Source organism: Bubalus kerabau, chromosome 10, assembly GCF_029407905.1.
Source record: "Bubalus kerabau isolate K-KA32 ecotype Philippines breed swamp buffalo chromosome 10, PCC_UOA_SB_1v2, whole genome shotgun sequence".
Taxonomy (NCBI): Eukaryota; Metazoa; Chordata; class Mammalia; order Artiodactyla; family Bovidae; genus Bubalus; species Bubalus kerabau.
The window spans coordinates 71,992,811-72,020,619 of record NC_073633.1 but is presented as its reverse complement, the minus strand read 5'-3'; the positions used below and the strand labels follow the sequence as shown (position 1 = coordinate 72,020,619).

At 40.3% G+C, this 27,809-nt stretch overlaps 1 protein-coding gene across 4 annotated transcripts in view; it reads right to left on the bottom strand.

Annotated features, from left to right (window-relative positions):
* The window catches only part of SAMD4A (sterile alpha motif domain containing 4A), a 227,237-nt gene that overhangs the window by 196,409 nt on the left and 3,019 nt on the right, over window positions 1-27,809 (bottom strand). Inside the window, exon 1 of one of the 4 annotated variants that reach the window (XM_055538112.1) lies at window positions 1,258-27,809. The exons of 2 other annotated variants lie outside the window; for them this stretch is intronic. Coding sequence is in view for 1 of the 2 variants with exons in the window: in XM_055538110.1 (XP_055394085.1) it covers window positions 1,271-1,358 (88 nt within the window). In the remaining variant the exon portion in view is untranslated. The remainder of the gene's footprint in view (window positions 1-1,257) is intronic. One more of the 4 variants, XM_055538110.1, reaches the window with a different exon arrangement.

Below are 27,809 nucleotides of genomic sequence, written 5' to 3'. Positions count from 1 at the left end.
TATGTATAAGTAAAGTGTTAGTTGCTCAGTCACGTCCAACTCTTTGCGACCCCATGAAGTATAACCTGCCAGGCTCCTCTGTTCACGCAATTCTCCAGGCAAGAATACTAGAGTGGGTGGGCATTCCTTTCTCCAGGGGATCTTCCTGACCCAGGGATTGAACCCATCTCCTGCATTGCAGACAGATTCTTTACCATCTGAGCCACCAGGGAAGTCCTAGGTTACCTATATTTTAGTACAATTTAAAACAATAACTTAGACAAACTCTAGGCTTAAGGAGACGGGAAATCTTGAGTCCATTCATTTGGGCCCCAGGAGGTACAAAGGGACAAAGCAGCAATTTGGAGAAAAGAATGGACCAAAAGGGCAAAACGGCTCCTCTCTCTGTTTCCAGAGTCTCCTCATCTTCCCTCTGATTTGGAGTCTCCTGGGTTTCCCTTAGCCTTCCTCTTTCCCTAGCATGCCCTTGCCCTGCAACAAGGGATTGAGCTGGGAACACATGCCCTCCAACGACCATTGTTTTCGGGGAAAGAACTAAAAGTTTAAAAGTAAACTTAGAGACTGACCTAAAAGGATAAAATTGGACTTATCTTTGCAAAACTTTCCCCCAGTTAGTCCAACAAACACTCAGACTGTCCCTAGGGAAAAGATTAGTCTCCCTGTTTCTTTATTTCCTTGGTACAGAAATGTGTCTTCCAAGACAGAGTTCATTCTCTTTGCAGATTAAGTGTGACTTATCTGTCCTTCCTCCTCTACACTGCTTTGTGGAAGCCAGGGTCACGAACTCAAATGTCTACAGGGACCAGGCAGAAGCCATGTGGGTTTAAGACCACCATAGGGAGTGGTGGGAATTAAGGCAAAGTGAAGAGTTCCTCCCTGTCTAAAAGGGCAGCTGTTACAAAGCTTAGCAGATGGGTTCCATGTAGGAATGCATCTTCAGTGTGCCCAAATAGTCCACTTGCCAAAAGCTCGAAGCTCAGATTTTGATGTGAATCTCCCAAAAGTCAATAAAGATTTTTTAATACTGTGACCCAAACGAAACACTTCTGCGTGGGGCTCCCTTTCACAACAGCTGATTTAGAGGTTAGTCTGCAAGCAATAAAATCCTAAGAAATAAGGAACACCAGTTAACCCTTCAAATGAACACAAGAATGCTATGAACAGGAAAGGCTACTTTTCATAACTTGAGACCTCCATTCTCTTTAAGGTCTGGATTGTCTCCATTTGCCCCTCCAAATCCATCTCCCTTCTTCTTACCTTTGCTTCTTACCTTTCTTCTTAACCTCTGTGGCCCAGGAGGCTACCTTCCTCACACCGCATCCCTTGGCTCCCTGATCTCTGGGGTTCACTTGGGTCATCCAGTAGAATGGTCAGCCAGAAACCAAAGGGAGGCAAGAGAGAAAGGTTGGGGTGTTTATTGCCCCAGATCCTGCTCCACTGGGCTGCATTGACAGTGAGTGCAATCTCCCCTGAAAGGCCACAGCTCCTGTTAGGCAGCCTTTTCCTACAACTAAATCTCTTTTATAGGGTTACAGGAGATTCTCCCTTTACTTGTCTTCTTAGGACTATGCAGTGGTATGGCTCTCTGTGTTTAACTCTAGGATGCTTTGTTGATGTCCCTGATCCCTGCCTAGATTTCGTTAGGAATCCCTTTATTTTCTACGTTACTCCTTTTGAAGGAACCAATCTCTTTCCTGTCAGGACCTGACTGGCACATCTTCCCGTATCACATACCATGATGTACTTAGGATATTAAACTGATAAGACCAACATTCCTCCCTTCCAGACTTTAAGTCTAGTTTTGTAGAGAAAAGAGGTGAAGCTGCTGTGACTCCATTTGTTGCTAGTCTGAAAAGATATTAATTCTCTAACCTTACACTAAGTCTAATTTCTAAATCACAGTTCTGAATTACTAAAATCCTTAGATGAGCAGTCCCACTCTGCCACAGGTAACATGAAAGGCAAAAAACGATATCCTCCCACTAAAAATAAAATTTGGAAGTCATATATGCTCTACAGGGGCAAAGATCTTTTTCTAATATTTTCCTGAAATGCCCACATAAGATGATATCTATGTATTAATACATTTAGTACCAACTATGTACCCATTCCACTAAGGCTGTGAGATATGAGGTACCTGACCTCTAAGAACTCAATAGCAACGTTATTGTGTGTTTACAAGGCCATGAGATAATGCTTTAGTAGAGACATGTCCAAACATGAGAGCATCACTGAGGGATCCGTGAAGTTAGTCAGCAGAGCTGGAAAGGCTGGACATCAGAGGTGACCTTTGTGTTGGGACATGAAGGATGAGGGAGATGCTCACAGATGCAAGGGAGGAAGGCATTCCAGATGGATAGGAATACATATACAAGATACCAGAGAGTTCAAGAGGGCCAAGTCTTATGTGTTTCTACTACTGAGTATAGCTCATAGCACAGGGCAGCCTTTTTTTAAAGCAATGAACAAAGTAAGACTTTACATACAAAGAATTCTACCGTCTTCATTATTTAAGTACCTGTTAGAGTTACGATATAATCATTCATGGTTGGCCCAACTGGAAATAGACCTTGTGAGATGCATTATTTGCATTGTTCTCAAAATTGAAAGTCCTAATGCTGGCAATGTTTACTCCTATCATTTAAATTGCAATGCAAAAATGAAACTCCAACAAGTTGCTGATATGCTAGTATGACTGAGACTAGTTTAATATTTTAAATTCATTCATGATTTAGTCATCTTGTCATAGTGACTGTTTTAATGTGTTCCCAAGGGAAAAAGTACAACCACCAATTAAATCTGATTCAGTGATAAAAATCTAACCTCTGAATAATAATACTGGGCTCTTAACGCCTTTCTTTTCTTAAGCTTTCCCTTCTGCTATAGTTTCCACACCTGACAAGTTCTGTCCTGTTATTTGTACTTAGCATCTTACTTCTCACCAGGAAAAACAATATGCGGTCTCTATATTTCTGGACAGGTCTGGACAGTTACTGGTTATCTAATTAGCACAAGCATTTTAAAAGGTAGCATTTTTGTTCTGTACATTATGCAGGGGCTGTTGTTGTTTAGTCACTAAGTCATGTCCGACTCTTTGTGACCCCCAAGGATTGTAGCCCTCAAGGCTCCATGGGATTTTCCAGGCAAGACAACTGGAGTGGGTTGCCATTTCTTTCTCCAGAGGATCTTCCCAACCCAAGGATCAAACCCATGTCTCCTGCATTGGCAGGTGGATTCTCTACCACTGAGCCACCAGGGAAGCCCTACATAATGCAGATAATATGTGCTAATATGGGCATGGGGAGAACAAGACAAGCACGCACTGCACTGCTGACAAGGGCCATCCAGTGGCAAAGGGTATGGGTTATGGGAGACTTTTGTTTGCTATGTTATACATATCTATTATAAAAATCTGAAAATCTACTTTTTTGTTTTATAGCAACCATATTTTACTTTGTAATGAAAGAAACAGACATTTTTTAGAGTAGGGGAGCACATGAATCATCTTCTTGACTATGATCTGGTCTAGAAATTTCAGCAGATATTGCAGAAGAAAATCCATTAGAAATAGGGCAACAGTAATCCTGCCTTCATTTTCTCAGGGAACTAGTAATCCTACCACCCATCCAGTTCTTTCCCACTTACTCATTCTCCCACAGTTCGCAATGGGCCAGAGTTAAGAAAACCATCTCTCTCCACTGCCTGAGAAAGTATCTTTTTAAAGAGAAGCTGCCTGTGCATCCCCTCAGTTTCAAGATGCTGGGTGAGAATGGATACATGTATGTGTATGCTGAGTCCTCTGCTGTCAACCTAAACTATCACAACATTGTTAATTGGTTATACTCCAATACAAAATAAAAGGTTTAATAAAAAGATTAAGATGCTGGGTTTCATTAATACCAAATATACTTGTTAAAATACAAATTTAAATCAGCTGGATACAAACACTTGTACATACTGGTTCAAGTGCCCTTTAGTTTAGACAGATGGTCACTATTTCACCCTATAAGAGGGGGGCCATTTTCCAGTCAAAATTAAGCAAAATTAAGTATTTGTAAAATAAATTTCCATTGAGCAATATAATTTCTGGCTATTGTTTCTTCTGAAACCATTTTCTCCTTCCTTCTTACGACTGCCTCTTAAATTATCTAGAAAGTAAATTCCATTTTTTAACATTGCCAGTTTTCAGGAGTTTTTTTCTCTAAAAAAGTGAATAGAGAAACATAATTTATTACTGTAACTCACTTGAGACTCATTTTGGTTAGAACAAGAAATACTTGATGGATGGAAAAAAGAAAAATGACAGTGAAACCAGACACAGACATGAAATACAATAAAAATCCCAGAATACAAAACTAATTAGAGTTACTTAATCATGAAAAAATTAATTAGATTAAGCAGGAAGCAAGAATAATAATTATGACAAGAAGAACAAAAACATAAGCATCTGTAATTACAGAAAACCAGAAATCATCTAAATTTACAATAACAGAGAAATGGTTGAATAAATTATGCATCATCCAAACAATGAAATGGTATGCATCCATTTAAAAGCACGTATTCAGAATGGCAGAATGTTGATCATGATTGAAGCTGAATGTTGGGTATCTAAGATTTATTATACGGTTCTATTTTTTGTATGTCTGAAATTTTCCGTAAAACCTATTTTATATGTTTTCTAAGACCAGTGACAAAGGAAAATGCTCGTGATATAACACGAAGTGAAATAAGCAGGGGGATCCAATACACACCATACAAAGTACGAGATTCTAATTTTGTTAGAAACACAGATATACACAGAGAAGACAGCTTGAAAGGAAATGCTCTAAAATGATGGGTAGCGAGTGGTTCTGGGTGGGAGATCTGTAATGATGGTTATCTTCTTCTTCTACTTTTCCATAAATGTCTTAACAATGAACATGCTTTACTTTTGTCATTAGCAAAATGACAGATAGGAAAGAATTCATATTTGGGAAGGGAAAGAGGACAAGAGAGTGCAACCTGAGATCAAGAGCTGTCGAAGCAGTAAGCATCTTAGACACTGCATGAGACAAAAAGACGAAGTCAAGTGGACTGTCTGCAGCTTGCAAGCTATTCGAGGAGATAACTTAAAACATAAAAAGACACCTAATGTCACCAGGCTGCAGACAAGTGTTGAGTGAGGAGTTCTTACAAGGGCTACAGTAGTTGAAAAAAACAGAAAGTCATCCAGCTCTGGTAGTTGAGGAATGATGACTCCAGGAGGCCGCCTAGGGAACTGTGCTCTGATGGGTGAGTGGGGTTTATAGAGGGGGTGATGGAAGGAATCTGGAGGAGAAGGTATAGTTGGAGGCGCATGTGAAGGGAAAGAAAATGCAGGATGCAGAGCAAACGAATTTGCCTGAAACAGTGTTCATGTAGAAGAGTAGTAAGAAATATAACTGCTGTCAGGTTTAAGTGAAGGTTTTCAACCTCATCAGGCTCCATGCCCCCTTTACAATCTGGTAATGAAAATCACAGGTAATATAACCTAATCCACAGGCACTTCAAATAAATCAGCATTATGACCTAGCTGCAATATAAAGGAGAAATAAAAGGAAAATAATTTATAATGGTATAATATACATCACAATAGGTACATTTTCAGACACCATATCTCCAGAAGACAAAATGAAGCAGTCAGATCCTCGCCTCTATCTCTATGAATACAACAATAGCTATGCACATCAACTGACAGCCAGTTACAAACCACAAGAAATGGTGCCAATGCGGAAGGTGACTCTTGGTAAAGTCCAGAAGAAAACAAAATACACACTTCCAGCCAAGCTGTGCAAAGAGTACTTTTTGTTTATAAAGTTGGTCACAGGCTCTGATCATTATCAATAGGGTTTTCACTTCCCTGTTATCTGGTGGACACTAGAAAGTCAAGCAGGAAGAAGGGAAATTCTCCAAGGTGGTCATTTGCCCCATGCGTTGCAGGATTTCTAGCCTCTTTGGCCATGCCCATTAAATCTCAGTAGCAAGGGACTTCCCCGGTAGTCCAGTGGCTAAGACTGTCCTCCCAATGCAGGGGGCCCAGGTTCACTCCCTAGTCAGGAAACGAGATCCCACATGCCACAACTAAATGTCCTGCAGCCAAATAAATAAGTGAATAAAAATAGGCATTTAAAAAAAATGTCAGTTGCAAATCACCCCTTAACTCTGAAAAACAACATTTCACAGGGTTCTAAACCGCCCCCAGAGGCCACAACTACTCTTGCCGAAAAGGACTGGAAAAGAATGAGCATTTATGCTGGGGTCACCTGGACAGGACATTTTTCCCATGGGCACAGCTGTCTCCTGTCTCATGCCTTGTAGGATGCTGGGTAATCCTATCATGGGTGCTAAAATCCACTCATGGCGATAACCAAAGAACAGCCTTCATACATCCTCTCTGGGCCATACCAGTTTGCCTTTGAGAGATACTAGCTGAGATCTTGGAAGGTCGAATAACAAGCAACAGAAGCAACTGGGAAAAGGACAGGCCTGAGATATGCTATGCTATGCTATGCTATGCTAAGTCACTTCAGTCGTGTCTCACTCTGTGTGACCCCGTAGATGGCAGCCCACCAGGCTCCGCCGTCCCTGGGATTCTCCAGGCAAGAACACTGGAGTGGGTTGCCATTCCCTTCTCCAATGCATGAAAGTGAAAAGTGAAAGTGAAGTCACTCAGTCATGTCCGACTCTTAGCAACCCCATGGACTGCAGCCTACCAGGCTCCTCCGCCCATGGGATTTTCCAGGCAAGAGTACTGGAGTGGGGTGCCATTGCCTTCTCCAGCCTGAGATAAGGAACTCTCATTTTTAACACTTGCAAGTCTTTCTATGATATGTCTCTCAAATAGCAAGTTCAGAATCACATGATTATTAGAACAAAAAAAAAATGAAAACTAAATAAAAGAACCCTTGAACACTTACTAACATTTGACTTTATCTCAAACCCTAAGGGAGCCTATGGCTACTTCTGAAAGGAGCAAGCTGCTGGGAAGACTGTTACCTGGGGGTCTGGGAAATACAAACTCAAGAGCTGACCACTTTTGGATTTTCACTCAAGTGGGAAGGTCAACTTGAAGTGAGGCATGAAAAGAATGTAAAGTCACGCCTTAGAAAGACTCAGCACAACTGCCAGAGGGGCCATGACACAGTTGGGAGGGGCGACTCAAAGACACTTGGAAGAAAGAAAAGGGAAGATAAGGCTGTCTAATCAGCATCTTCTTACCTTTTGTAACTGAGACCCTTTTAAGATAGACATTTTTAGGATCTCTCTGTCTCTTTATCCTGCTTTATTTCTCTTCATAGCACTTATCACCACTTATAGCGCTAGCACATCACAGGCATGCAAATCATCAGTGAATTAATTCATTCAACAAATATTTATTGTGTGCCTGCTATATTCCATGCTCCGTTTCTGATACAGTGGGGGACGAGCAGTCAACAGAACTGACAACATCCTTCTCCCATGGACTTTACATTCTACTGGGGTGTTTGGATGATAAACAGATACATAATGTAATACGTCATATAGCGATGAACACGGTGAATAAAAGAAACCAGGGTAAAGGACTTAAAGAGAAGGTGGTTAGGAAAATTTCTCTGAGGAGACATATGAGCAGAGACCCGAAGGACATGAAGAAATGAGCTACATGGACATTGAGGCAAAGAGGGAATTTCTACTTATTTGAAAATTAAAGTTAAGCTATCATGATTAAAACAAATTAAAGCAATGGACTTTGCTTTCAAATTAAGGAAAAGGCTATGCCATGTAGGCTTCCCTGGTAGCTCAGATGGTAAAGAATTTGCCCCCAGTGCGGGAAACCTGGGTTTGATCCCTGGGTTGGGACGATCCCCTGGAGAAGGGAGTGGCAACCCACTCCAGTATTCTTGCCTGGGTAATTCCATGGATAGAAGAGCCTGGTGAGCTACAGTCCATGGTGTTGCAAAGAGTTGGACACAACTGAGTGACTAACACACACACACACACACACACACACACACACACTATGCCATGTATACTGTGGAATATCAATTTCCAACACCACAGGTATGCCTTCATACCAAATGTAGTTTTGAATAGGCACAAAATAAAATTAGTGAAGGAATGAATGCCACAAGTCACCTTATCACCTTCTGGAAGGACACGCATACTCCCCACATTGAGCATCATTGACTCTGACGTTATTATTGCTTGGCTATGTGAAGTGATATATATAACTAACCTTACTGTGGTAAGCATTTTGCAATACATACATATATCAAACCATTATGTTGCATACCTTAAATTTGCACAATGTTATATGTCAAGCCTATTTTAATAAAGCTGGGGAAATAATACATTTATAAGAAAAGAAAAAAAATACTGCTTGGCTTCTGAAATAATTTCACATACAGTTGAGTCTTGCTACTTACATTGGTCACAGAAGTCTGATGCAGAATGGACCAGAAAAATATCAACATGAAAAAATCAAAACAAAGTATTCATACCACATACGGTTACAAAATTCCATCCCCGGAGTGAAAAGCTGAGGCTTTTTGACCCAGTAGGTGTCTATGAATCAGAAAATCACCAGCTGTGACAGGCCTATCGCAGTCATTGTTTCCATCTCCGTGTCTGGGCATTCCTGCTAGATGAGTACGTAAATTACTCCGTCTTCAGAAAATTTCACACACAATGAATCACTTATCCACTTTAACTCTTGTCCCACCTCCAATGTGTCCTGATAGAAAGTAGACCAAACTCCAAAATGAGAACTTTCTAGGATGAAAGCACTAATTGAGTTTTGGGTATACTATTCAAACAATGCAAATGCAGACATGTCTTGATTCTTAGAATAGCATAACTTATGTATGTTTTAATAACTTAAAACATTTCTAAAGGGGTTAAACTAAGACTAAGTGGTTACCTGTTCCTTCTTTTTGAAAAACTAAATGATACCATACAGGGGAGAAAATATACTTTTGACAGAAATATCACTTACTCTCAAAAATCCTTTTCCTACCAACAGACTGAACGGATCAAAATCTAAAACTTCTGAACATCAAATCATATTATACAGAAATGGGAAGGAAAAAATATGTGGTAAAGAGGGATCATATATTAGTAAGCAAAAACAAATATCCCTATGGAAAGACAGAAAAAAAAGAAGAAAAACTACAGCTGGATCATAAACATAGAAAGAAAATATCATCAAAGAAATATATTACAAAGTAAGAACCTACCAAAGGTTTCTTTTCCTTGTTTTTAAAAATAACCATTGTAGGAAAGAATGTTCAGTTCAGTTCAGTCACTCAGTTGTGTCCGACTCTTTGCGACCCCATGAATCACAGCACGCCAGGCCTCCCTGTCCATCACCAACTCCTGGAGTCTACTCAAACTCATGTCCATCGAGCTGGTGATGCCATTCAGCCATCTCATCCTCTGTCATCCCCTTCTCCTCCTGCCTCCAATCCCTCCCAGCATCAGAGTCTTTTTCAATGAGTCAACTCTTTGCATGAGGTGGCCAAAGTACTGGAGTTTCAGCTTTAGCATCATTCCTTCCAAAGAACACCCAGGACTGATCTCCTTTAGAATGGACTGGTTGGGTCTCCTTGCAGTCCAAGGGACTCTCAAGAGTCTTCTCCAACACCACAGTTCAAAAGCATCAATTCTTTGGTGCTCAGCTTTCTTCACAGTCCAACTCTCACATCCATACATGACCACTGGAAAAACCATAGCCTTGACTAGACAGACCTTTGTTGGCAAAGTAATGTCTCTGCTTTTGAATATGCTATCTAGGTTGGTCATAACTTTCCTTCCAAGGAGTAAGTGTCTTTTAATTTCATGGCTGCAATCACCATCTGCAGTAATTTTGGAGCCCAGAAAAATAAAGTCTGACACTGCTTCCACTGTTTCCCCATCTATTTGCCATGAAGTGATGGGACCAGATGCCATGATCTTCGTTTTCTGAATGTTGAGCTTTAGGCCAACTTTTTCACTCTCCTCTTTCACTTTCATCAAGAGGCTTTTTAGTTCCTCTTCACTCTCTGCCGTAAAGGTGGTGTCATCTGCATATCTGAGGTTACTGATATTTCTCCCAGCAAGGAAAGAATGTAGATGAGCTAAATACTTAAATGTTCACAAAAACAGTCATTTGCCCAAACTGTGAGAAGGACAATATGATTATTAATATACTACAAATGGAGATATAAGGATGTGTAACCCAGAACTTGCACTTCTGGGCATGGATCCCAAAGTAATAACCATGCTTTAAAGCTTATTTATCACAACATTGTAAAAAAACTGGAAATAACCTAAATGACCAAGAGTAAGGCTTTGATTTAATGAATCATGGAAATCACGGCACAGCTATACCATGAAAGGCAACATAATCATTAAAAATACTTTTGTAAGAAAAATAATAAATGGTGATGCGTTAAAATATGAATGATGTATTAAGTTTTAAAAGACAGTTGAAACAGACAGTATATAAACACATACCTACCACTATAATATGTTCATATAGTTCTAATTTTGTGTATGTGTGTAAAAAAATGTACTTGTGTATTAATGGTAGGGAAGAAGACTCTTAAATATATTCAATAAAATGAGAAATAAGATTACAGGGGTTATTTATGTGATCTCTCTTTTTCAATTTTTCTCCCATAGAAATGTAATTCTTCTTATAAAACAACGTTGGCTTTTTAAAAAACTCTTCTACTCAGTTTGCTAGGACCTGATTTGCACAATATGATAAATCTTTTCAGACACAGAAGAAAGTATGCTTAATAAAACAGACTTCTCAGAAATAGCTTTTGTGACAAATTCCATTTCACCCATTTAATGCCTCTAATTCTTTATATTATAATCTTATCTAGTATAAACTTAGATGGGAACATTTATTTTAATCAGAAAACATGTTAACAATTGTGTTGCCAAGCAATTGGGTAAAGGGCAGTAACAGAAAGATCTTCTATTTCAAGTAATTAAATCATATTAAAAGTAAAATAAAATCCCAAACAAAATTATCTAATTCATTCTATTGAACAAATTTTACTGTGAGTGCCTACTATGTGCTAAGCACTTCACTGATAATTATTTGATAGAACCCTCTCCGAAGAGGAAAGAACACTTAGGTCTAAAATGTTCATCTGAACAGTTGCCCTTAAAACTAAAGCCCAGAAGAACAACAGCTACACTGGTAAAAATTCCTCTGCTGCATAAAGAAGATCCTGGATGTCTCATCCCTCAGCTGCTGTGTCTCATCTATAAAGCTCTCCTGTTCCTGAACATGCAAGACACCCACCCTAAACCCAAACCTCAACACTCACATGAAATTTGCCAAAAATGAAGTCACTCTAGCACATAATCACAATTCCAATGGTAAAATAATGCAATGCTTTATTTGAATCACATTTCAGTGAACGCAGGCCAACTGAAGCCACCTGTTACTTGCATAGACCCCTCTTTTAGCAGCTCAGCAAGAAAATACTATAAATATTCATTCTTCATGAAACTGCTCAAAGGTCACTTTTCAAGGGAAGGTTATCAATGGGACAGCTGGCAATAGACTCACGGTATTTTAAAGACTCTACACCTGCATTTTAAAAGGCACTGGTAATAGAGATCACTGCATGTACTATCACTGCATTGGTGAGGAAAATTAATGGAATATATATATGGAAATATAATGCTCCTAGGGATTACTACATGTATAATCCCTAGGAGCATTATATTTGAAAATTTGACTGTGAACATCAATATCATTTAAATTCTATAAAATACTATTTGCCTGAACAGGGTGCACATCTTTTTCAAAGGTTCACTGAATAATACCAGTGTGCTATAGCAACCGCCTAGGTTTTCAACAATTGTCAAAACAGATTCCAGTATCCATTCTACTCAAATATGTTAGAAGAAGATCTTAAAGCTGTCAGGAGTGTCATGTAGGTAACATAAAATGTAACCCAGCTGACTCCACCAACTACAGAGAAATGGAGAAAGCTGTGCATCAGCTCAAAGAGAAAAGACCCATCAAAGGAGCAGGACGAGGAGGAGATCAAGTCCAAGAACCAGCAAAGTCCCAGTTCTGTGCTCAGACATGATGGATTTTATCTAATAGGAGACTTCAGATCAGGGTTCTAAAAAGCCACGCCATTCATTCCCTGTAACGGTAGGTCGTCACCCGGATGCACCTACCCTGCTGCTCCTGGGACAGGGTTGCCAACATCAGCAAATAAAAATACAGGTACTCCACTTAACTCTGAATTGCAGATATATCAAAACAGGTTTGTTTTTGTATAAGTGATATAAGTATGTCCCATTATTCATAGTGCATTTGCAATTCAAAATTAACTGGGCATCCTGTATTTTATCTGGCAACCTACACGAGGGTGATAAAAAAAAAAAAAAAGGCCCTGCCTTCCTGGAGCCAGTGTTTCAGTGCTGCAGGATACCAAGAACAAAAAAGGTAAATGTGTTGAGCTTTTTATTTTAAGAAAGGCGTTCTTGCATACATTTCACCAGAAAGTGAAGTCACTCAGTAGTGTCCGACTCTTTGTGACCCCATGGACTGTAGCTCACCAGGCTCCTCCATCCATGGAATTTTCCAGAAAAGAATACTGGAGTGGGTTGCCATTCCCTTCTCCAGGGGATGTTCCCAACCCAGGGATCGAACCCAGGTCTCCCACATTACAGGCAGATTCTGTACCACCTGAGCCACTAGAGAAGGTCCATTTCACTGATACACCAATTCTTAATCTGTGTCACCTTACACATGACAATCACTTGAGAATAAGTTGCAGACATCATGTCCCTTCACCCCTGAAGACATCAGTATGCATCTCTTAATAATAAGGATATTTTCTGATGTGATCAAACCATAAGGATAATATTAAGAAGATCTAAAAGTAATATAATATTATCCCCTATAGTAAACAGGGGCTTCCCAGGTGGCTCAGACAGTAAAGAATCTGCCTGCAATGCAGAAGACCCAGGTTTAATCTCTGGGTCAGGAAGAACCTCTGGAGAGGGGAATAGCTACCCACCCACTTCAGTATTCTTGCCTGGAGAATTCCATGGACAGAAGAGCCTGGCAGCCTACAGTCCATGAGGTCTCAAAGAATCGGACATGACTGAGCAATTTTTCACTTACTCAACTCATTCACAATTAACTAGAGCCTATATTTAAATTTCATCAATTGTCCCAATACTATCCCTCATGGCAATATTTTTCCCCAATCCAGGATCCAATCCAAAACTCCATGTGCATTTCGTTGTCATCTCTGTAGCTTCCCTTATTCTGGAACCACTCCTCAGCTAATATAGTAATTGTAAGCCAGTGTGCTAAATGCCGAGATGGTCATGTGCAGAGACGGTATGGGAGCACCAGAGATGGGAAGGCATCTCCTGATTTGTCTACACACACACACACACAGTCTGCTCTGTCCAAGAACTGAGCAGCTCCTGAACACCACTAGCCATTTTACCTCCTGTGGAGTTCAACAAAACACCCCAGCATTTCCTATTTTAATTCTAGGAACCTTTCTCTCTCAATGAAAATGCCGGAGTATCTTAAAGAAAACCAGTAGCAACAGCAATTCTTGTCCAGATTATTCCTACCAAAACTACTGCACCATGGTGATTTCTGTGTAATGTATCAGCACCTTGATATCAGAATCACACACAAGGTCCAACTTTGATTTCACAGCTCACAATTTCAATATTTTAGCTGTACTCTGCAAATACCACAATAATCTGGAAAATTTGCTAACACAGCTCATTCTGCCAGTGAAAGAAAAATGTGAGAATAGGGAAGTTTTGTTTAAAAAAAAACCAACAAACGAGGACAATGGTAAAAGACTGTTCGTTTCCAACTAACATTTGTTCAATGAAAGGTAAAGGTGAAGATAACATTAAAGAATAAAAAGCAGAGCATAATTATTTGCTTGTTTGGTTGAGATATGCAAAAAGACTCAAAGGTTTCCTCCTGCATAGTTTTAAGCTGGATAATAACTTTTCCCCCCAAAATTATCTCTTTAATAATAAAACTTAAACAAAAAGTTAATTATCACACATTTTTAAAGAATTCAGACCTGCCAATTAATGTACAAAACCCTTGTGGCATGTTTCAGTGGCTCCATGAACACTCACACCAGAATATCTGCAGGCAGAAATATAGCAGTCACCATACGGCATAATATATAGGTTCCTCCAAAAGAAATTCTTTTGGAACACTGACATCTGAAGTCCTTCATACTGGAAGAGAATGCACTCAATGATCTAATCAATTAAACGGATGAAAGTGGACACAAATTGAACTTTGACAAGCTACAGCCAGGCTAACCTGTGGGGACTCTGGGCCATCAGCTACAAGTCCCAATTGAACCATCACATCCAGGCCTTGATCCAGGCCCAGAGGTGTCTGGTATTCATTAAGAGAACCATGTGATTATTTCAGCTCTTGCTAACAAGCAAAAATTCTGAAAAAGAACCCAATGTTATATTTTCCTGGATCTTTTAAACTCCTATCTTCCTGAATTTCTTTTACATATAGTATTTTTAAATTTATTTTTAATTGGAGGATAATTGCTTTCAGTGTTGTGTTGGTTTCTGCCATACAACAATGTGAATCAGCCATAAGTATATATATGTCCCCTCCCTCTGAACCTCCCTTCCAACCCCACCCCATTCCAACCCTCTAAGTTGTCACAGAACAGAGCTCTAAGTTGAGCTCCCTGTACTATACACTCTGAATTTTTTATCCTATTGCTTCAATTGGTCATTTCAGAATAACATCACCTGGCATTTCTATAACAGGATGCAGCTTACAAAGTACTTTACACATACACGATCCCACTTTACTTGTAATAGCCCTGTGACTCTTGTAGAGGTAACTCCATTTCACAGATGAAGAAACTAAGGCTCAGAGAGTTTAAACCATTTTTACACAGTGATACATTTCTAAGTGATGATACCAAGATACTACCCTATGTCTTCTGTTAAGGGACTGAAAAGTAACTGCATCTATTTCTCTTATCTGGCCTTTTTCCTGTATCTCTTGGTAACAGCACTAGGATTATCACCTTGCTCTGTTTTACTATTCAACTTTTATGCAATTAGATTTTTCTCACATCCAAGATGTAAGCCCCATATGGACAAGGGCTATGAGTTAAATTTCTTTGTATTTACTTATCCATTTTTTCAACAAAAATGTACCAAAACCACTTAAGTCCGGGCACAATATTCGGTGAAGTGAAGTTGCTCAGTCGTGTCCGACTCTTTGCAACCCTATGGACTGTAGTCCGCCAGGCTTCTCCGTCCATGGGATTCTCCAGGCCAGAATACTGGAGTGGTTTGCCATTTCCTTCTCCAGGGGATCTTCCTGACCCAGGGATGGAACCTGGGTCTCCTGCATTGCGGGCAGATTCTTTACCATCTGAGCCACAGGGAAGCCAATATTTGGTGCTGGAGGACTAAAGTTACTAAGATACAGACTAGTCTGGAGGGTGAACAATGACAAAGACTTGAGACAAGTGCTGTAAAAGAGGTGTCTGCAGGGTGCCAGTGAGCCCTGAGGGGTCAGGAGACATCCTCAGGACAAGTCTCGGCTGCTCCACCACACCTTCGTGCAAAGGAACTGCTCCAACAACCAGTGAATGAAATCCCTCCTACAAGTAGTGGGGCAGTCATGAAATGACATCCAGTTCTCTGCTGGGATTTAGGGTAACGCCAGTGGCTGAGTCAGATCCTGCATAAACCAAGAGGACATTACCAGAACTGTGATAAAAACATGCCAAAATAAAGCCAAACCTTCCTACACTATAATTCTCTGCCATTTCAAAATATGAATGCTAATCATTCTCCAATGAAAACAAATCTGTGCTTTATGGTGAGTAAAGAAACAAAAAAGAGCGGAGTCGGGAAACAACTTTGAGGAAGGAGACCATCCCAATGACCAATGTCTTTGACAATCAAATAAACAGAACATCTCCCGTGCCCAGCACAGTCATTCAATGCGGTGTCCATGGTGGCCAACTCAGTTGTGGGAAAGTTGCGGGAAACCGAGGTCTAGGTCATAGATGGTTAGGAAGCAACTGGGTGGAACAACAGCCCTTCCCTACAAAGCAGTACCCTTAACTGACCTCAGTCTTATCAAATCTTCAACAGAGGGGCTGGAGTAGATAAGGTCTCTTCCACCTCCTTAATTTTATGCTGCTAGAAAATGAAATAAGTAGAACTCACTCTTAGACCAACTATAGCATATGTTTTCCTAAACTAATCTTCAGAAAATGTCTACCATTTACAAATAACGGGAGAGCTTGTTTTAATTTACAGCCCTCAAGTTGGTGCTTCACCCAATTCCAAATCCTAAGGAGATCCTGACCCAACTCATCAATTGCTAGTTTGTCAAAGTCAAGAATGTCACGAGCTATTAGATAACACATTCCTCATCCTTTCCTCTCTGCAGCTTGCCGAGCCTGTTTCCTTCCCCAAGTCCTGCCTGTTCAGACAGAGGCAGTAAAAGCCTCCCGTCCCATGAATCTTCCTAATAGGAAGGGAAATGTTTGAATCAATGCCTTTTACTTAATTTTTTTTTTTAATGCCAGAGGAAAAAAGAAGCTGAGCCATATCAAGCTACATAGGATTAAAACGTGATAAATAAGAGCAACATTAAAATGGGCAAGCGGAAAAGAATTCTTCCAAGACTGAATTTATAAAATGTTACTAGAACTACCATTAAATATCCTTAAGTACTTTTCTTTTAAACACCAACATTTTATTTATCCAAGAACTGGAAAAGATCTGCAGCATTCGTACAGTGGCAAGCATTAAACATGGGCTTTTAGATTACAAACACCTTGGTGATCTCAGCATATTTTAAGTTTCCTCACCTGTAAAATGGAGACAAAATCTACTTTTTATTAGATACACAGTATTATATTACTTTGTATTATATACATAGTATTATGCTGCTGCTACTGCTAAGTCACTTCAGTCGTGTCCGACTCTATGCGATCCCATAGATGGCAGCCCACCAGGCTCCCCCGTCCCCGGGCTACTTTGTATTATCTACAAAGTATATGCTACCTTGCTTTATATACATATGTATACACAAAATAATAATAATTCAGAAACCAGTTATTAAGCCAGAGCTCAGTCGGTGCTTTGTGATGACCTAGAGGGGTGGGATGGGGGGTGTACACACATAGCTGGTTCACTTTGCTGTACAGCAGAAACTAACACAACATTGTAAACAATTATACTCCAATAAAAACAAAAGAAACCAGTTATTAAGCACTTACTATGTGCTGGACTCTCAGTAATAATAAGCACATTACCTAATTATTACAATAGATTGCATTTAATTTTCACAATCATTAGTTCTGCATCTTTATATCATTCATCTATTCAATAATCTGTGTGTGTATGTAGCTATCCGCACAGTGCCTGACAGATACAAAAAAGGGGGAGGGAGATAAAAGATATCTCATCAAAGATATGGACGATATTCTTACCATAAAAAGAATATCCTATTGTCACTTTTTATTTATTTAGACAGTGTCACGTGGCTTGCAGGATCTCAGTTCCCTGACCACAGATTGAATCAGGGCCAAAGCACTGAAAGCCTAGAACCCTAACCACTAGGCCACCAGGAAACTCCCCTCTAGTCACTTTTAGAACTACAGAGAACAAAAAAGATTTGGAGACATAGGCTGCATTTACGATTTACTTTGCTAATAAAGGACGGACACACTCAGAACTTATCACTGTTACTGTGTGACCCAAAAGAAACGAGACTGAATTGGGTTCATTACATCTCTTTTTAATTATGGTGACCCTAGTCTTCACAGTGACTTAGCCTCACCTCAATGCCTACTATAAAAAAGAACAGAAAATCCCTCTACTTTGTATTTTCTAAACAAAGCACCACAAATCTGTAACCCAGGAGGAATACACTGGAAATCACTTGAAGAAGACTTTTAAGACCACTCTCGCTCATTCACTACTTCATTCATTTACTCATATTCTCTCTCTCTCTCTGTTTCTCCTCAGCTCTAGATAAGTTTGCTTTTCTTTATTCCTGATTCACATAAGTCATAGAATATTAAGGTTAGAAGCGACTCTGGAGGTCACTAAGAAGCCACGCATTCTTTCTAAAGAAATACATACTGCGTCCCTGCAGAGGAGAAGCACATGGAGGAGTTCTGAAGCCGAACTGTTTGTTTCTTCCTGAAGAACATAAAAATGACAGTTTCCACCTCATCTCAAAGGGTTGCTGGGATGAATAAATGCGATAATGTATGCAAAGAATTCAATAAGGTGCCTGGCACAGAGCAGGTGCTCAAGAAATAGGAGCCCATCTTACTTAGAAGTGTTATAGCCCTCGTGTTATATCCTAATGCCTTGAATCATGATTCTGTCATCAAGGCCTGAGCCACCCCTCTGGGTCCACCCACATATATAATAACTACACCTTCTCAGCTCAGTTTTTACATCCCCGTCCTTGCTGTGGCCACCAGCTTCCAGCAGTTGTAAGCTGACAGCACGCCACCTCCGTCAAACCACTTCTCTCCAGCTCTCCACCTTGGGGATCCTCCGACACCATAGCTGGGACACTGTGGGGAAGGCCAGCACTTGCACATGTACAAATCTGGAAATGCAAGGACTTAGTGCCCTGGGGCAGCTCTTGACCAAGGAGAGAGGAGCCCATTGATAAAATACACACCGTGTCTGTCCCTTCTGAGGCACAGACTGCCTGGCTCCTCAGAAGGTCCCCAGAGCTCACGACAGTGACTGGCTTGATCACATAGGCTTGTGCCAGCTTCCCCTCCTTCCTTGTTTCTCTTCTCCCCAGCCCCACACCTGTTCCCCAGGATCACTGCCCAAAATAAACTACCTGCATGCCAGCCACTGTCTTGGACTCTGCTTTCTTGGGGACTCCAGGCTGTCAGAGTCAACAGGAATAATGATGCAGGACAAGTGAGCCCCAGGGCACAGCACCAAAGACCTCCCATAAGGCCAACATCGGAGATCACTCTAAGGGCACACAATTAGCCTCTTATCTAGCCCCCAGGTCTCCATTTTACTCATCAAGAAGTAAGGGGCTTTGTCAAAGGCTATGCTGATACTTAGATACGGGATACCTACCAGAATTCCTGTAATCTGCTCAGAATACAGAAGTCTCTCCGTAAATAAAAATGTTATCTCTCTTCCTTTCCTATCTCCCATCAAAAGGGAAATGACATGAATTCTCCATGACCCAGTCTTCCTATTCTTAGGAAAACCAGGCTGCTTCCTATTTCCTCATCCAAATGTTCATACATTAAGTTCCAGATATTCTTCTGGTATCTCCCACAAAATCACCGCTGACCTCACGTATCCTTACAAGGTACAGAATTTGCTTTTTTCCTCCATTTCTCCTTCTCAGAGACATCATTATTTATGGAGGCTTCTGATGATTCCCCTCTTATTCCTTTACAACTTCAGAAATCCAAAAATGGTTTTTACATTGCCATTCTAGGCATGTATTTAAATCACATATTTGGTGCACATACTAACTCAGATAGAAATGTACACAATGAAAATCCATATTCTATATGTATTTATGCTGCACACACAAACACTTGAATTCTACTGACAGATCAGGATAAGCTGGTTCAGAAATTCCGATGATTGCGCTTCACAGGAGCATACTGGGGAAGTAGGAAGAGATCTCTCCCATCCGGTCTCTGGGATTAACACTCCTGCTCTTTCCAGCTCAACTTTAGAGTCCATAGCATCAGCAAAAAATGAATCTTTCCTGATGCCTCATTTTCCATGAGACACTGACCATTAGAATGCCTGGAAATTCCAGCAGGGTTATGGCCAAGAAGCTCGGGAAATGCTACAACAGAGCCCAGCTCTGCCTTCCTCACTCTCAGACTCAATTCAGGCTGACTGTCTCTGAGCTTGGGGAAATCAGAGATGTCAAACTGCTCCTTGAAAAGTTAGTGTTGGGGGTGGAGATGGGGTTTGGGAGGCAGAAACCATCGACTTCCCATAAGGTTTCACATAAATTTTCATGTGCAAATAAAAATTCGTGATACTCATCCATAAAACTTGAAAGCCAATGTACCAATTACCTCTAAATTATCTTTCACCTCTAATAGACAATGATCTTTCTACTCAAAGTGTGGTAGAGACCTGCGGCAGCAGTATCACCTGCGAGTTTACTAGAAATGCAGGCGCTCAGGCCCCCTTACAGACCTCCTCAATAAGAATTTTCAGTTTAACAAGATCCCCAGGCAATCTGTATGCACATTACATTTTGAAAACTGGCTTAAGACACTTTTAATCTTTTCCTGTAAGTGTTTAAGATGCTTCTTCTTAATGCTAGTTCTGATCAAAGTAACATATTAAAGTATTCTACTGAAAGAAGCCAACAAAACTAAGTCTTATAATTTTACGGGTAATTTTGGGGATAAATATTTGGGGTGAGCTGATGTACTATTTTCTTCCTTTAAATATGTTAGAAATCTGAGGAGTGTTTGCATTGCTCCTTCTTCCATTAAAGAAGATATTCCTGATGGACAATATGCACCAGGCTCCCCTCTTTCTAATGTACTCCAACTCATCCTTCAAAGGCTCAGGAAGCCTGCCCCTTATATGCCCAGCAGACACCTCCTATATGTGTGGTTTTCTTAACGAAACGCTCATTAAAGGTACTAAAAAGGCAAGAAGCTCATAAGCTCCAAAGCTACTTGTTCCAAATAACCGATTCAAGTTTGCGTCTTTTATCCGTTACTTCTTGGATGACCCAACCCATCCTGTTCCCTCCCCTTCACTAGAGTCCAGTTTTGTTCTCTCATTGGAAACACAGAATTTAGCAACTCTTTATGGTCTAGTCATTATAAATACAGATCTTTCTCAGCTTATAATGGGACTGCCTCCTGATACACCCATCAGGAGCTGAAAAGGCATTCATTACACTTAACCCACCTAGCTTAGCTTTGCCCACTTAAATGTGCTCAAACACTTACATTAGCCTACAATTAGGCAAAATCATTCAACACAAAGCCTATTTTACAATAAAATGTTGAAAATATCTCATGTAATTTCTTGAATACTGTACTGAAAGTGAAAACCAGAATGGGTCCAGAATGGTTGTAAGTCTATTGGTTGTTTTCTCTGGTGATCGTGTGGCTGACTGGGGGCTGCCACTGCCCGGCATCGCCAGAGAGGAACATAGAAAGATCACTAGCCTGGGAGAAGATCAAAATACAAAATTCCAAGAATGAGTTCTATAGAATGCACATCGCTTTTTGCGTCATAAAGTCAAAAAACTGTCTAATTCAAACCACCATAAGTCAGGGATCATCTGTATATATTATACATTGTTTAAGATCCCTGAGGGGAACCATCACACCTATTTCACCTCTGGACACAGCTCCCAGCACTTGGCTGCAAGACTTGGTGAATTATGTGTACTGAGGAACTTGGTCCCACAGTTTCTTATCAGATACTCTTCTCCAGGTACCATTTAACAGTTTAATCTATAGTATAAAAGAAATCACTGAATCATTTGATTGCCTTTATCCCCCTGGTAAACCAAGGCAAGGAAAACTGTATTAAAATGATGGTACCTTGGTGAGAACAAAACCCTAGAACTAGCTTAGGAGTCCTAAGGAGTGAAATGAAAGTGAAGTGTTAGTTGCTCAGTCGACTCTTTATGACCCCATGGACTGTAGTCTGCCCAGCTCCTCTGTCTATGGAATTCTCCAGGCAAGACTATGGGAATGGGTTGCCATTCCTTTCTCCAGGGGATCTTTGCAACCCTGGGATCGAACTCAGGTCTCCTTCATTGCAGGTAGATTCTTTACCATCTGAGCCACCAGGGAAGCCCAAGGAGTAAAATGCTCCTACATAAAAGCAGCAGGTTCCTCTGTGCTCCGAGCTGGCTCTTGGGGTGCAGGCTTCAGGGCAAGGCCCACACCCTGACTGGTTAACCCAAGAGAAAGCTTGGCTTCTCTTCTCAAAGTTCTGCTTTCCTTAGGAGATTCCTGCCTCAGGCGGCTTCCACAGAAGCAAAAAATAGCTCAGAGGAGACGTCTGATTCTGCATCTTAATCTATGTGACTCGGATGAACTCAGACTTGGAAGGAGTGATTAGAAAAGATAGAAAGGAAGGAAAAGGCTAAAAACTCAAAGTAATTATATGTTTAAAAGAAAAAAAGGATTTTATGAGCACGACAGCTTTCCTAGCAAATGAACTACATTAAGGCACTTCCCTCATGGATGAAAACCTCCAAATTTCTCCTCAGGTCAAGGAAGAGAGGTATTTTTTCTTCTCTAGTGTTGTCAATTCATATTAGAATTAAGCTTCTGCAGGATATACTGGGGAGTTTTCAGTTACTTCTCAGAGCTTCTGACACTCATTTCACTCTCATTTGTTTATTTAAACATAAACAAACCGATTTGACTGCTGTTAAGTTTTTCTGCCTTCTAGTTGCTTTGATGGGACCTGTTTATAACACACACTCATCTGCTGAAGCCTTTGAGCATCCAAGCTAAACAACCAAATCCAACTTATTCACAAGATCACAAATGTGTGTGACCCACTCCCTGTCATCCCAGACCAATGGAAAGAAAATTACAACACTCAAAGTAAAACGTGTTTCAGATATAAAGTCCCTATACATTTCATTCCACAAAATGATTTCTCGTTTTCATGTTCACCAACGAAAAGGGAAAAGTGTTGACAAGTTATTTGGGAAAATTGATTTCAGTGGTGTCTTTTTTAGGACCCAACCTGATGCTGGGAAAGATTGAGAGCCAGAGGAGAAGCGAGCAACAAAGAATGAGATGGTTGGATGGCATCACTGAATCAATGGACATGAGTTTGAGCACAACTGTGGAAATAGTGAAGGACAGGGAAGCCTGGCATGCTTCAGGTCCCAAACAGTCAGATACAACTTCGTGACTGAACAACAATAATGATACAGAATAGAACAATACAGCTAAAATATAGGAGGTGGAACAAAGTGCTGTGTGCTAAGTCACTTCAGTCGTGTTCAACTCTTTGAGACCCCATGGACTGTAGCCTGCCAGGCTCCTCTGTCCATGGGATTCTCCAGGCAGGAATACTGGAGCGGGTAGCCATTCCCTTCTCCAAAGGGTCTTCCCAACCCAGGGATTGAACCCGCATCTCTTGCATCTCCTACACTGGCAGGTAGGTTCTGTACCACTAGCGCCATCTAAAATATAGGAAGTAGAACAAAGTAGATGTATCTTTTCAGGGTTCCAAATCATCTTTGATCTCATCCAGATAATCCTTTAAATAAAAGATGTCTTATTTAGGAAAACATTATTTATATAAATTCCATATTAATACAGGAAAATTTAAACCTGGGGGAAAGAATAGGTCTTCACTGAATTGTTAACAGGTAGCTTCCAGACAATAACAAAGTTTTGTTAGCTCCCTTCTACAGACAAGCTATGGTTTTTCCAGTAGACATGTATGGATGTAAGAGTCAAACCATAAGAAGGGTGAACAATGCAGAATTGATGCTTTTGAACTGTGGTGCTGGAAAAGACTCTTGAGAGTCCCTTAAGCAGCAAGGAGATCAAACCAATCAATCCTAAAGGAAATCAATCCTGAAATTCATTGGAAGGACTGATGCTGAAACTGAAGCTCTACTACTTTGGCCACCTGACTGACTCACTGGAAAAGACCCTGATGCTGGGAAAGATTGAAGGCAAAAAGAGAACCAGGTGGCAGAGGATGAGATAGTTAGTGTCACCAATTCAACGGACATGAATTTGAGCAAACTCCAGGAGATAGTGAAGGACAAGGAAGTCTGGCATGTTGCAGTCCATGGGGTCACAAAGTCAGATATGACTTAGTGACTGAACTACAACAAAGACTCAGAAATTAATTGACCAGCCTAGTCTGATTGATTTCAACATTCATACTCTAGGAATCCTCTAGACATATTCCCTCCTATGGATATAAATAAATGGCCACCTGATAATACCTTCTTTTCCTCACTATCTCAACCCTTCCTTCTCCCCAGTACAGCAATGCTGAGGGCAACGAAGCTGCCTCGAGCTGATGACACCACCATGAAGCCAGAATGAAATCTGCCTCACTTCTCCCATGTTCGCCTTTCAGAAAATCATGCACACCTTAGAAAGCTTTCCCAAAAGTGTACACACACACACACACAAACCCCTCTTTCATCTTTTAACTCTCTTCCTCTTTCCTCATTCTCAGGACACCTCTGCCTAAAAGTCTTCTTGGGTTCTCTATCATCTCTGCAGGATTAAATCAAATTCCTTAGTTTGCAAAGTCCTGCACAAACATCACTTCTGTTTTAACTTCTGTCTCTTATAGCCCAGCATTGTACAGCCTTCCAATCACTAAGAACTCATTATTTCTTGCACACAACCAGGCCCTTTCATAAGACAACATTTCTATGAATGGTATCTCTTCTGCTTGGAAAACAGCTTCATGCCTGCTCTCTACAATCCTCTTTATATATTAAACCAACTCCTATTCACCCTTCTAAATTCAGCTCAAGCTATATCCTCTTCAGTGGGGTTTTCCCTGATTCCCTCAGGCAATTACCTGTATGTTCATAATGTTTCCAGAATCCCCACCCCACCACCCTTTTTATTGCTATGCCTCTGCACCTGTGATACAGTATTAGTCATTTACTCAACACTGGGTATCCTTGGACCAGGCACTGGAATACAGCAAGTTACCTTTGCATTCCCACTGCATGACACAAGGCCAGGAAAGTAGTAGGCAGTCAGTAAATGTTTGTTGAATGAAAAAGCAAAAGAATGACAAATAAGATCTTATCCAGGAAATATCATCAGGAAAGCCCATACTCTTTTGCTTCCTTTTACTCAATTTTGACTTAAAAAAATCAACTCAGATGCAGCATACCTCTACTACGGAAACCAAAAATCATAAAAAAATCATAGAATTAACATCTTTATCCTCTAAAGAGAATAAATACACCCACAAGTCCTTTTCATTCACCACAATTAGCTTTATCTCCAACATTACCATTTCAGGTAATCTTTTCTCTTGTATTTATTTATAAATACAGTAACAATCCTTTTGCCATTTATTTATTACAAACATGCAATTTCTCCAGAAAATATGAACTGCTTTGTTAGTTAGTAAGTCTGTGGATTCACTTGTGAATCTCCATTTATTACACTATTTCCACTGGAAAATACATTTCAAGTTCAAATGACAAAAGTCATACACCAGTGCCACAGAATCTATTTTTCTTTGAAGAACTGCAAGTCAAGTCAACAGGTTCCATTTTTAGGTATCAAATGACATTTTAGCATTGGAAACAGTCATCTACATACTAAGACTGTGCAGAAATCACAATGCTAACATGTAACCTAGGCTGGTGGCTGAAGGACATGTATCTGAGGTTATGAGGGCTCTAGAAACAACCTTCTATCTCAGAGAGCTGATCATGACCAGTAACCACTGACTAAATCCGGAGTGAACCACACATCCATAAGGACTAACTAAAGGATGTTTTTGGATCTCTGATGACTATGAACCTGAGGCAAAGGATGAACCAGTGAACCTCTAGAATCTCAATAAACACTAAATTTAAAAGAACAGAAAGTTAGTATCAAAATACATTCCACAGATTTCAAATAAACCATGTTTAATGTGAAGGATTATCTCCCTATTCAAAGTTGGTCCTGGAGAAAACAAAGCCAAGTGTACACTAATTCTGTTATACTGACATCAAGCCCCAGATATGAATTTCATTCTCATTTACCACGTTTTAAAATCTCTCAACACCAGAAGAAATATGTGTTTGTTTAACTCATAATTACAAAATAAGGTAAGTGATATATGAGGATTTTGGTATAGGAAAAATCAGCCAGCCAAAGAATGAGTCATTCTAACAGCCTAGTTTTCTGAATGGGTAATAGCTTTACATACCAAAAGAGCTTTGGAGGTTAATTACCTTGAGTGTTAATATTTCCAGTGTTTATGGCAGATTTCCCTTCCTTCCCGAAGAATGTATTTAAAAATGTATCTTTTTTGGTCATTTTTTTGGTCCTTCACTCTCATTAATGGTAAATAGCAATTATGGACTTAGCTAATTGCAAAGTAATGTCTGAAAGGCCAGTTGAGAATCCCTACCCTAATATTCCCAAACCTTTAGGGCTTTTGCTCCCAGTTCTTATATTTAAAGTTATAATTTTTCTATTTCCTAGTTGTCAAACTGTCAGGGGTCAGTTTTCACTGTTGGTTACAGCAGCCCCTCACCCCATTCTAAACTGTGCTACCGTGTATGTGCTATGGATCATTTGTCAAATAAGAAAAAAAAAAAGTTAGGACTGTTATTTAAAATAAGAGTAAGTTCCGAAAAAGGATCTGAAGTATTCTCCCAGACTTGATGCCATCTATTTCGGTTGCTGAGTAGGCATATTTGCCCCTTTCTTGGTTCTCGGCTAGGTTCCAGATACTTGAGAGCTGTGCTCCAGACTCAGGCATTCTGTGACAAATCTTATTGCTCTTTATGATCCCCCTTCCTAATGCAGATGTCAACCAAACTATCACATGACCTCACTAATGAATTTCTGTACTTGCCAAACAACAAAACAAATGCAAAGTTTCCAAGGAAGCAAAATATTCAGGTTGAAAGATTAATCCAGAAGCTGGAAAATGCTCCCTATCTTACATAATAGTTACGGTTTCATATATTTACAGCGTTTAGCATCATGAACAGGTAGGTAGCTAACACAAGTAAATATGGTTAAAAAAAAAATGTAGGGGAAAAATTACCAAATGATTTTTTTAAACTCACAGAAGTTCAATTTTTTCTCAGTTTATTACATTATTAGATACCTAGGCTAAGAAATTTCTTTTTAATTTCACACATCTATTGACTTCACTTACTAAACTGATGGCTGCTATACTAGGGAAAAGTCTTCTCTTTTACTCAAAGGGAAAAATGGTTGCTCAAACGTGTGAGTAACCTAAAGGTTAATATCATTATTTTAAACAGTCCCTACAAGCACTGAGGTCAAGCATTCAACATAAATTACTGTACTTAAATTGTACTTAAAGTTTTTATAACCTTGTTCATCAAACCTGAGAAAGCAAAACCAAGCAGGTGATCCAGGCTACCCTGTCACATTGAGAATGGGAGTAAAGAGAGTAGGTCATCAGTTATCCTAGTTATGTTTCCACACCCTTATGAAGGAGGCTGGTCCTCCAGCTATGTATAAAGACAGAACTGAAGGGGAAGGGGGCCCTGCCATGGCCACCCTTGTGAGTAACACCCAGGGTGGGCTATTAGGGTCAGGCTGAATCCCCTGGGGCCTTGTGGGCTTTCCCTCGGAATGGCCCACCATACTAGGCAGCACTGGATCCTTTGGGTGCAGTCCTGTCTGGTCAGGAAAAGGCCTGTGAAGATTTCCAGTGGTCACTGCCAGCCTATGATTCTATATATGGAAACATCCCATCCTAGTGCGTCCAGCATTGTGAGCACCACACCAGGGAGGAGGAGTGAGCAGCAGACCAGCCTCCCTCTTGCGGCCCGCCAGCACACTCACTTTGGTGTCTCCCAGGCCCTGCTGCCCTGAACTGGACCTTGTCATCAAATGGCAGCCCAGACCTCTGCTGAGTCTTGCAGGCTGGCGGCTCTAACATGGAACAGCTGGAAGAGGACCCTGCATTCTTTTCTCTGCATAAACACTGGGGGCTCTGTTCACCCTCCTGCTGCAGCACGAACTAAAGAATTTCCCCATCCCAAATTACAACCAACAGACCTTTCCCCAACCCCC